Here is an 11,813-nt window from a genome sequence, read left to right on the forward strand (position 1 = left end):
AGAGGCAGAGAGAGAGAGAGGCAAACAGAGGGAGAGCAGGAAGCCGAGGAGGCGGGAGAGAAAGGAAGGGGGCAGGCGGCAAATGAATGATGGAGAAAAAGTGTGATACATTTTCCAAGACTTTAATTGGCTTTTGGGGCTTGTTCTGGGCCAATTAGCAAGGCTGTTACATCCGCATACTGAGACCTAATTGGCGGAAATGGAGAATAGAACACCACATGGTCTGATAAAAGAGAGAAAGAACCAAAGAAAGAAAGAAAGAGGACAACAAATACATATATCTCCCAAAAACCTTTGTTTACTGTTTGGAAACCATTTGGTAAATATGCAGGGAGAGTGAGATATGAGATGTTCCTTAGCAGGCTTGTGAAGGCTGGCTGAATTAATTGGATGTGCGGAGAGATCATTCAGGGGAACGACCTAAGCTGTCCACAGAACTCCATGCCCTACATGGGAGGATGTGCTGAACGAGCATGTAAGCACAACACGGCCGTATAAACCGTGTACAGGCGGGAGGTTCGCATCTGGATCCTATTACTGTACTCGTACGCCCCCCTCTCCTGGGATTGGGTGAACAGGACACCGAGCTCCGACAAACGCTCTTTACATGTGATTCATCAAATAATGTAAACAAAGCAGTGTTTTAGCAGGCGCAGGAGCTGAATCCCCTCACACTGTGCCTGTGAGAGACAGGGGCTTTCAGGGAGTCAGTCAATGGAGGAATTTGAATTGTAGATGTTGCAAGCAGAAGATTCCTCTCAGTCAATCTGAGAATGACAGAAGCCCTGCCGGACCCCTGCCGAGAGCAGACACATACATCCCTGCCTCAATCTCTCTCTTTCTCTCTCCCACTCTGTCTCTTTCTCTCTCTCTCTCTCTCTCTCTCTCTCTCTCTCTCTCTCTCTCTCTCTCTCTCTCTCTGTCTCTCTCTCTCTCTCTCTCTCTCTCTCCCCCTCCCTCTCTGTTGTCATCTCACTCTCCCTGTTCCACTCGGTCTCTTTCTGTCTCCACACAGACTGGCAGACAACAAAAGCCAGAAGCACAGTGCTTCAGAAACACAGTGCTTTAGAAACACAGTGCTTTAGAAACACAGTGCTTTAGAAACACTGTGCTTTAGAAACACTGTGCTTTAGAAACACTGTGCTTTAGAAACACTGTGCTTTAGAAACACCGTGCTTTAGAAACACTGTGCTTTAGAAACACGTCAGAGGAAGGGGGGAGCTGGAGTGCTTTTATCTGTCCTTCTCTTTCAGGGCTGTTCTCTGGCAGGCCAGTAGGTTCAAAGCCAGGGCTGGACCATATCGCTCAGCTCTGCCTGTCTGGCTGTCTCTAACTCAAGCCTCTGTCAGGCATCGGCCTCCATGATAGCCTTCACTCATCCGGTTTATGTGCGATCCAGAATCCGGGGCTGGTTGTGGTTGAACGGTTTTTATTTTCCAAAGGGCCTACAACCTGTCTGATGATGCGTTTTAAAAGCCTTCGAACATTCCGGTTGTCCCGATACTCAGTCAATCAGTCAACCAGAGAAAGAGAGACGGAAAGAGAGAGAGATACGAGGGCCCATATTCAAGACTGCGCAATTGGGACCTGGAACGCTTCCGTAAATGTTACCGGAACATTCCCTGGAACGTTAACATCACAACGATAGTTGCTGAGGACCTTCACTCAGGTGGTCTGGTGACAGCCGACTCGCGGCGGCCTCGTCCACTGTTTCCCTCGCTCTCTTTATGACCTCTCGGGGTTCAGAAGATGCGGGAGCAGATTGGAGGAGGAGATTGAAGAGTCCACCCCCTGATGGGAGCGATTTCCAGGAGATGCTTACCCCAACCCTCATAGCCACGCCATTAACCCCCTTCTAGATGGAGAGCAAGCATGAGTGGCTACCCATAGGGGCTATAAAGAAGGAGCCACCTATACAGACCCCATCCTGACCATCATCTTATTAGAGGACCAGGGAACCGGGGAGAGCAGAGCCAGGCAGTGAAGAAGTCTCCCAGGACTTGCTTCCCTGCAGCGTGTCGGTGTGTGTAACGCTCAACGGAGTCCCCCTGGAGAGCACAACATGCCACTGCAAACAGCTGATTAACCCACGAAGGTGCCATGGCCCTTCCCCCCACCGACCCCCCTCCCCCTTTCCCCCAACCCAGCCCCCTCTGCCTCCATCCCCTACTCCCCCACTCCTCCTCCCCAGAGATGGATACCCAGAGGCTGTGTGTATGTGCGTGTGTGTATGCATGTGTATGCGTGTGTGTGTTTGTGTGTGGTGTGTGTGTGTGTGTGCGCAAGACACAGAGTGAAAGAGAGAATATGTTAGAAAGAGTATGCCCATGTGTGTGTGTGTGTGTGTGTCTCTGTGTGTTTGTGTGAGTGAAAGAGAATGAAAGTTAGAGAGACAGAGAGAGTGTGTTAGAATGAGTGTTTGGATGTGCGTGTGTGTGTGTGGTGTGTGTGTGTGTGTGTGTGTGGTGTGTGTGTGTGTGTGTGTGTGTCCATGCTGGATGGATGAGTCTTGAGATCAAGCAGGGCCCTGTTTCTCCATAGAAGCCTGTGGGGAATATTCAATCAAAGTGCTAATTCCCTTGAAGGCTGGTCTGAATCCATAGATCAACTGCATATAGACATAGAACCATGTACATGTCATACAAGTTAAAAGGTATCATATGGGCTTACAGTGTGTGCCGTCGGTTTGTGCTTTTGCGTCATCATTTTAAGAGAACGTTTTCACCTTTAAAAAGTACATACAATACCAGCACATAATAAGTGTCAAAAATAAATAAATTAATGCGCAGAGCAGTCACTAAAACAAAACACCAGATGGTGATAGTCATGGTAAAAATGATTGTTTATACTTATTGTTTGATTAGACGTGATAATGAGAGTGGGATTCCTGAAGCAATTAGCAGTGTGTCTGCTGCTGTGTCGGCCATATTGTGAGAGGACAGGGGAAGGACAGGGTGGACTGTTATTACACAAAACTCTTCTTTAATATCTCTCTGGTGAGGTGATTAGCGCCAAAAAGACACGGCAAGGTGAGAGAGCTGAGGCATGGCACCCTTGGAACCATCTTCAGACTGTTTTGTGTGTGCGTATGCGTGTGTGTGTGTTTGAGCCTGTGTAAACATGTGCAAGCGCAAGACAGTGCGTGTCTGTTTGTGTGACTGTGTTTATTCATGTGTGTGTGTGTGTGCAAGTGAGACAGAGTAAATATGTGTGTGTGTGTGTGTGCGTGTGATACAGTAGCATGGTGTTGGTGAAAGTGACGTTAATGCGTGTTCCTATGCCCAGCTCAGTGCCCAGGGGCTCTGGCCTCTGACACAGGGCAGATTGGGGGCACTTACCCCTGGCAGAGTCTTCTGTTCATGGAGGGCGCTCTGGGCCTTCAGTGCTGACTCCCTGGCGCAGTATGTTAGAAAGGCACATCCTGTAGAAAGGGCACACACACACAGGCACACACAGATACACACACAGACATACCACACACACACACACACACAAAGATGGCTCAGTACAAGAGAAACAGCAGAACTACAACAAAAGGCACCAGGAAGAAAATTGATTAGCTCCATTAAATTCAACCCCTGTGTTCCACAACAGCTTCCGTAACACGAATGCATCCATACAATCTGCATATTGCTGCTTGATGAATGATCACTTTCAAGATTATTGAACTAAAAGCAGAAAAACTACGCCGGGAGGCAGTTTTAGCGGACAAATAATTAAGAATCTCCTGTGATGAACCCCAATCTGCGGCCTTTCACGTGTCTTGGAGAGACCTCTCAAAGTTAGAAAGCCAAAAAAACAGTATGAATATGCATGAATAACTGAGCGACGAACAAAAATGTGACAGCTTTCATTAAAGGTTGAGCAGTGGTTCTGCTCGGCGGCTGCGTGCCTTGACAGTGGGTGACCCCGTTCTGAGGAGTTTTCTGCACCGTGCAGCATAATGTCCTATTACTACATGTAACACCTGCTGCCAATGCTCCCCATGGAGCTGGAGGCTAGCGCACACACACACACACTCACACACACACAGCACCCATCACCCCAGAAAAGGAGCAGTGCTCTCTGGCGCAGGGCCAAGAGAGCTCCCTTTCTCTACAACCTTCATCCACCCCAACAACCAGGCAGTTACTCAAGAGGAAAAATCACCTGAATGACACTGATTAAACAGCATGCCACAATGCAATGCAGAAAGGTTGGGTCGCCAGGGGAACTACTCCTCAGCTTGTGTGACATTACACGGGACCGCTAAGGATTCTGGGATAAGGGCGCGCAGGGGGGGGGGGGGGGATCACCTTCTCTCCTGGAGTCTGGTTTCGTTATCATTAGGTCAGGCAGTCAGGCACAGTCTGGGGGTGTTGGGTCGCAAGCCTCTGTTAGATCTCATCACAGTTCACGATTTAGGACTACACAGGTTTAAAAATGGAACCTACAGCAAATCAATGCTCCAGAGTTGTAAGGCCGTCGCATCTTTATCAGGCTACATTCTCCACTCCAAAATAGATTTTCTTTATCTCAGGCGTGTCGCCGGTCATCGACATCCAGAAGCCGGGGCCTAAGCAGGCAGAGGGGGCACAGCGGCCAGGATGGCACCCTCACTGGCTGGGGGGTAATCTCCCGACTGGGCTGTGTGTCTGCTTACTGCGGGACCTCCAATAAGCCCCTCTCTCATGGCCGTGGGGAATTGGAAGACTTTATGAAAGCCTCCATATCCAATATACTGGCGGCCCTTGGGACACTTTGAGCCCTGCGGGCCCATGATATAGGGCCCCAATCTGGAACGAGACACAGCTCGGATGGGGGGTGGGGGGGGGCGGAGGACAGGGAAATTACAGAGGGAAGAGGAGGAGGTGTGGCATGAGAACAGCCAAATGGAAATGCAGTGAAGGAGTTCAGAGAAAGACAGAGAGAGGGGGGTGGGGGGTAGAGCGAGAGAGCCACGGTTGCCATGGTTATGAGATGATGGGAAGCAGTCTTCTTAGCGTGGGTTTATAAGCAGAACTGGCGGATTGCACAGAGGAGGGGGTTAAGTGGAGTGAAAATAATACTTTGGTAATCACAGAAAAATTGTGGAACAATCATTTCAGAGAGAGAACAAAAGTTCAATGAATTGCATTTAAGCCAAATGAAAACTTAAGCCAAGAAAAAGTGTTTTCGGAGAGGAATGGGTAAGTGGTACAATTCTGCTAGACTGTAATGGGTAATTATAAACAGCAATCTTTTTCTTTGTAATGCCTCTGATAACTCAATACGGAATGCAAAAACATAGCAAGCATTCAGGCATTCTGTAACTGACAGTAAATTAGTCTATCATATAAATGTAAATAAGAACATTTCAGAACTAATAGTACAAAGCATTTCAAATAATTAACATAGAAATTATAAGATAAATTACCTTTTTTTTTAATATACATTGTAAGTTTGACACCACAATGTACAAATGACAAACCAGCCTTTTCCTAGCTAATGTGACTACATCAAACAAAAACGGTCAACCTAACAATTCTGTCGGAATAATAACAGCGCCAAGTGTACTATTAGTGTGTACAGCACTAAATTGAAAATCGGACAAAATCAGACTCCATTCTATTGGCACAAGGACGGACTCCTGTCTTACTCACACACACAAGCTCTCACTAATGATAGGAAAGGTCATCTGTAGACTGGCCTACAACTGTCAGTCAACTCAGACTAACTGTCAATCATCGCCAGACAGCTCATGCAGTTGGATCTATGTCTGTGAGTAAGCCATCACAAACCTGCATATCCCATAACGCAATTCGAATGAATGCGCTCTCCCTCCCTCCCTCCCACCCCTCCACCCCAGCCACCCCCCACCACCACCCCCACCCCTCCTCATCACAGTGCAGAGCCATAGGCAGGAGAGACACCAGTGGATTAGATGAGAACAGAGAGAAAGGACGGCTAAAGGATTTTCTGTTCTTTTCACTGATTACTTTTCACATTCTGCAACATTATGGGGCTTGGCAAGTTGAAAGATTGGATCAGAGTTATTGAGTTAATGAGTCATTCCTTTGACATTTCAATACATTTGTGGATTTTAAACTGAAATTGCCTTGATACTCATAGCTGGGTAGACTGTAGGAGCCATCTGAAGAGGAGAGAGATGAATGAGGAAGTCGGAGTGCTGTTCTCCTCGTCCTCATCCGGCCCGGTTGACTGGCTGTGCGGGGAGTGTCACCTCTCTGTGTCTGAGATCGTGTGATAAATATCACTACTCAAGCAAAAGATTTGCCCCCTACCAATATCCAGTATGTCTAAACGATGGATGACTCCTCTTGCTGACACTAAGTATTATGATAATGAAGAGCTGGTAGTATGATGGATTTCAAACAGCATACCTTGGATCTGGCAACACCATTCACTTGTTAGAATCCCAAGCAATTAAGTTATATCCAAGTTTAGTGTCCTGTCATTCAAGAACGCAATAGCCCAAAGGATGGACGTGCCTTAAAGTGACCACAGCAAGAGAAAGGTACAAGGACTCCTACATCCTATGACTTGAGCTTAATTTTGGCACGATCCTCTGTTCAATTCCGGAATTGTTCATGTCTGACATGTTGACATCTAGAAATAATTGCAGTTATTGTTACTATTTTTAAGTAACATAGGCTACAGTATGTGGTTGTCTGTATCTGTAGGTTCAGTATACATAAACTAATGTATCTATCTCCACAAAAATGATTAAGCTTAACAAACTGTATTCGAATCATGTTGATAAAAAACTTTGAAGTACAGAAATCAGTTGCACCGTAGAATGTTAACACTACTCATAAAACATTAGAACTCTAATGCAATTCACAGAAGGCACTAGAGAAACTCCAAAGCCCAAAGAGGTATTCATGACACATACAACATCTGTTCATGATGATGCACCCCCAATTAACATGAATTAGTCATGAGCAACCACATGACGCATTTAGTATTTTCTGAAATCCAAAATCATGGAACTTGATCCCCGTGTTTTTTAACGCGGAGTGGACGGTGAGATGCAGAACATATTAGTTGAATAATTCATCTTTGCCAGAAGGGTGATAACTTTTAACCACCTGCATTTCGATGTGCTGCTGCATGGGTGAGTAGCCAGCGCTGGCAGTGGGTCGTTTCGTCCTGTATTGCAAACCCATCATAAACATGTTCATGAGCAAGCAGAGGATGTGCGATAGGCTTATTTCCTCATCATAACTTGGATTTAGCGTGTAACAAGTCATGCGTTGTCTACTTTTTAAAATGTGTTTAAAACCTAATCTACCATTGTTACAGATAGCCTGAAGTCCAACGTGCGGTCAAACAGACAAGAAAACTTATCCTCAATGTTTGAGAGAAGAAAAAAAAACATCTATTTAATTTAACTCCTAAAAAAAGAATTAAATACGAATGAAATACATTAGCCAAATGGCATTAGGCTACAGGCTACATATGTTGAGTCGGAGCATGGTGTATAACTTTTCGGGAGTAAAGTCCATGTGTTTTATAGGGTACTGCACGGGTGGTTGGACCTTGAAAAAAAAAATCATCCATAAAATGCATTTGTGAAATCTTATTATCAAAACAGCACGCATATGCTCCCAATGTGACTTTGAATCCATGGGTATATGCATACATTGGTGTGGCCTTGGCGGATGATGATTTGAAGGGGCAGACAGTTTGGCAGTGCAACTGGATTATCCTTCCCGAAGCATACAGCCCCCAGAGAGTTGACATTCAGGGTTGGTCGAGGACGGGCGTAAACAACACAGGCACCGAGAATATTGTTTCAATCGATCTTCGGGTTCCACAGAGAAGCGCACAGTGTGTGTGTCGGGCGGAGCAGCAACAGTTTGAACCTACCGACTTACTCACCGAACAGGTGGCGCGTGGAGACCTTCGGGGCACCGCACGCACGGGAGAGCGGTAGTGCAGCATGGCGGTCGCTCACTTTTGTGTCACAATTCCTACTGCCAGTTTCCAGTGAAGTGTTTTATTTTTTATTTGGCGTGGCCAATTAATGAAGAACCAACCTCTGTAAGCATATATCACAAACGCCTCTGCTGGAAGTGTTCCCATGGGCCGAGATCTGTCTATTGAACTGGTAGTGGACGTGCGCCCTATTAAAAGCGAATGATAATGCCACAGCTTCCAATAACGAGCTCGTGCGTGCGTGCGTATGTGTTTGTGTGTGTGTGTGTGAGTGAGCGCGCGTATGTATGTGTAGTATGTTTAATGCTAGTAATTGAGAGGTAGCATTTGTATTTATAATGGTGTATTGGCCAGCCGATTGTGGAGTGGAACACATATAACAACACTGCAATGTGTCTGTGTAAATGTTCAATGTTCGTTTTTTTCTATGAAACACTTTAATGAACAATGAAACAGTTATAAGTACAAAAATATATAAATAGGCTATATAAAAGGGGACAAAATACCTTGAACTGTAGGTAACTTAGGGCCTACCTCACAAATAAGTTGAAACACATAGGCTATTGTAATATACATTTTGCAAATATTTTGACCTAAATCAAAAGTGAACTATTTGAAAATTAGGATTTCCGTTGTATTTCATGAAATAGGTCTGGGGAGCTTTACGCACGTGCCCCACCAAACTGATGGATGTTCTCGGATGGATAAATTGGTTCAGACCCGTCAATCGGCCTGCCTTGAACAATTCAGCAAATTACAGTAAACTAACGCTATAATCAATTCCAAAGCATATGTGTTAGACAACCCCTAACTGTGAGCTGCTACACTGTCGTTTTAGACAATGGGGTGACGCGGGTGAAAAAGCGAGGGAGAAAACGACCCACGCTGTGCCCCTTGGCACTGCTCTTCCAGCGAAATAGCTCCATCCTTCCTGCCTCCCGCCTCCCGTGCATCACTACAATGGGCAACATGACGCGAGGTAAACAGTTATCTTAACCACGTAATTATGTCCAAAACGTATACATTAGCATTCTCCTAACGCCAAATCAAGAGTGTCACACAGCTTTAATCACTAACATCTAACCCTAATGCCCAGTGGTAATTTCCGTACTACTTTCCCCCCGGCAATCTTATATTTTCCTTTGATCGTCTAAGGATAGGCTTCTTTGTGAGCAGGGAGGGAGATAACAAGACATTTCTTGTTGAAGCAGCTGTATATGTGAGGCACGGATCCAGATGCGGGCACACACAGCCCGTCCCGCCCCCTTAGCCGATTCCGCACCACATGATTGTCAATGTAAACACACGGGGGCACACAAAGCAGCGGTAGTGTTCACGTGGATGGGCTTGACACGCTGACAATTAACTCTACTCGACTAACCCACATTGAATCACACGTGTGTGCGTGCGCGTGTGTGCGTGTAGGCTACCGTATGTTTGTGTGTGTGTGTATGTGTGTGCTTGTGTTCAAAACCAGTAACAACATTTAGCTTTGGAGGAAACTCCCACCTGTCCCAAACGCCAACAAATTATTGCACTTGTTATGCTCTCAACAGATAACTCGTCATGCCGTAGAAAGGAATGTCGAGGCAAAGCTACCAAAACCTACCTTTATGCATTCCCGTAAACCTGTCTTTCAGCACAGTGAGTTCGTATATCTTCCCGAATTCCTCAAACAGCGGTTTCAGATCCTTCTCTTCCAGGTTCCTGGGGATCTGACCGATAAAAAGCTTGATGGCGTCGTGGTCCTTCATTGGAATGGTGTTCTGACCGATCGTGATCCCGTTCATCCTGGCGGCGCTGGTCGTGGTGCTGAATCCATTCTCTTGCTGCACTCCGTTAGCAGTGACTGTAGCCATCTTTCCTCAATGGGCCGGCGGCTGCTCTCTCTCGCTCACTCTCTCTCTCGCTCTCTCTCTCACTGCCTATTTTCCCTTTCCCTCTCTCTATCTCTCACTCAAGTCAACTGCACAGCACACACTCCCCCTGCCTTGTTTCTTTCTATCCCTTTTCTTTGCCTCCCCTTTTTCCTCTTCTGTTCTCTGCTCTCTTTTCTCTCTCTCTCTCTCTTTCTCTCTCTCTCTCCAATTGTGTTGAATTCGCCTTATTTATGCTTTATGTATTTCATTCCTCGTCCCGTTCTCAGTCTGTTTCTTTCTCCCGGTGTCAGCTGCCACTCTGCCTGTGACGTCAGCTCGTAGGCTTCTAACTAGACCCCGAACTAATTTGCATAATAAGCCTGGCCTAGCCAATTGGAGAGCAGAACGACCGAGGGCCCACAGGGTGGAGTAAGAATTCAAACATTTGTGTAAAGAGAAAGCTTGGGACATTTAAAAGGAGCGACACTAGCAAATATGCCACCTCGAATACCAAATGATGTCAGGACGGCGCGTTGGACTGACAAACTACATTAGGAAATTGATTAGCACATATTTTTGCTCCAGTAGTTGTATCAATTAATGAACAATATAATATTTAGGCTGAACATACCTCGAAATCAAAGAAAATATACATGTTCTTTTCTGCTTACTGAACATCAACTTTAGTTTGGATTTCTGAGCTAGTAATGCAATTTTTGACAAACATTTGAACATATATTTTAAGCTTCTCTGAATTTGAACATTAGTGTGTGTGTGTGTGTGTGTGTGTGTGTGTGTGTGTGTGTGTGTGTGTGTGTGCGTGGAAGATAAGCCAATAGGAAGAAGTTTTGATAGCCCGCATTTAGAGTTGCTTTCACGATGACCAACTTCTGTCGCTGTCCATGGTTCTGAAATGCTGCGTCCGTGCAGTCATGTACAGTATATGTGCTAAAGGAATGTGTTGGAGCGGACTTTGCGCTGTACTTTTTCATGCTGCCTGCCCAATAGTCCCTTAGCGTGATGCAAATAGCAACATTACTCTATGTGAATATTCATAATGTGTCATATCACACAGGGGGTGCACTTTTACTGCAAGAAGTGATAGAAGGATGATATTTGATCAAAATATCGTTGGTATAGCCTACTAATTATATATATTTTTTGTATGTGTATCAGTCAAAGTGATTATATTATGTAAATTATGATTACTAATTATTTAAAAAATGGGTGTATTTGTGTTTGTGTCTGGTAAATTAAACTCAAATTATGATCTCTATTGTTAATTTATTCAGAATTGTATGCTTAGGAAACATTGAGTGAGGTGGTTCTTTTGCCCTTTTTATTTTAAGACCCTAATTTAGATGGTATGTAGTTCATCTGAAAAGCTTTCAATGTTCAACTAGCAATCTACTAACCTTAATCAGTTGTTATTTCTAAAACAGAAATCCTAGTAAGTTTGCAAACGGTTAACATTTTTTCTATAGCTGCTTCCCCCAAACAAAACAGTCAAGTACAGTGTGGTTACTGAACCCCAGGTGACTGTAAGAGTTACTGAACCCCAGATGAGGGTGAGTGTTACTGAACCCCAGGTGAGGGTGAGTGTTACTGAACCCCAGGTGAAGGTGAGTGTTACTGAACCCCAGGTGACTGTAAGGGTTACTGAACCCCAGGTGAGGGTGAGTGTTACTGAACCCCAGATGAGGGTGAGTGTTACTGAACCCCAGGTGAGGGTGAGTGTTACTGAACCCCAGTTTGGCTAATCCTTGTCTGTCTCTGCATGTGAAGGTTCATCTCCCATGCATGTCTGTACAGTGTGGGCCTGGTCTTCAGGGAGAGTCATGCTCTGAAAAACTGACACTGCTAACATCTGGCTCCGTATCGCCTTTGTTACTCTTATTTATTTATTTTTCATTTAATCACGTCTTTGTAGATCTTTTTTTTTAGACCCTGCAGAGTTGACATCCGGAATGGGATATAAAGGCACCACGGGCCCCCATGTCAATACCATCAGAGGCATTCATTACCATAAAGGCA

At 45.3% G+C, this 11,813-nt stretch overlaps 1 protein-coding gene across 7 annotated transcripts in view; it reads right to left on the reverse strand.

Moving 5' to 3' along the window:
* Positions 1-9,779, reverse strand: part of celf6 (CUGBP Elav-like family member 6) — a 97,732-nt gene extending 87,953 nt beyond the window's left edge. For 3 of the 7 annotated variants that reach the window (XM_084682549.1, XM_084682550.1, XM_084682548.1), the window contains exons 1-2: positions 9,530-9,677; positions 3,339-3,421 (exon numbers count right to left, since the gene is read on the reverse strand). In XM_084682549.1, coding sequence (XP_084538675.1) covers positions 3,339-3,421; positions 9,530-9,674 — 228 coding nt within the window. In that variant the 5' untranslated portion in view covers positions 9,675-9,677. Of the gene's footprint in view, positions 1-3,338; positions 3,422-9,529 lie in introns of all 7 variants that reach the window. The other 4 variants (XM_084682547.1, XM_084682546.1, XM_084682545.1 and 1 more) reach the window with 2 other exon arrangements.
* Between the last annotated feature and the right edge of the window lie 2,034 nt (positions 9,780-11,813).

The sequence above is a fragment of the Hypomesus nipponensis genome, chromosome 19, assembly GCF_054491055.1.
Source record: "Hypomesus nipponensis isolate SF chromosome 19, ASM5449105v1, whole genome shotgun sequence".
NCBI lineage: Eukaryota > Metazoa > Chordata > Actinopteri > Osmeriformes > Osmeridae > Hypomesus > Hypomesus nipponensis.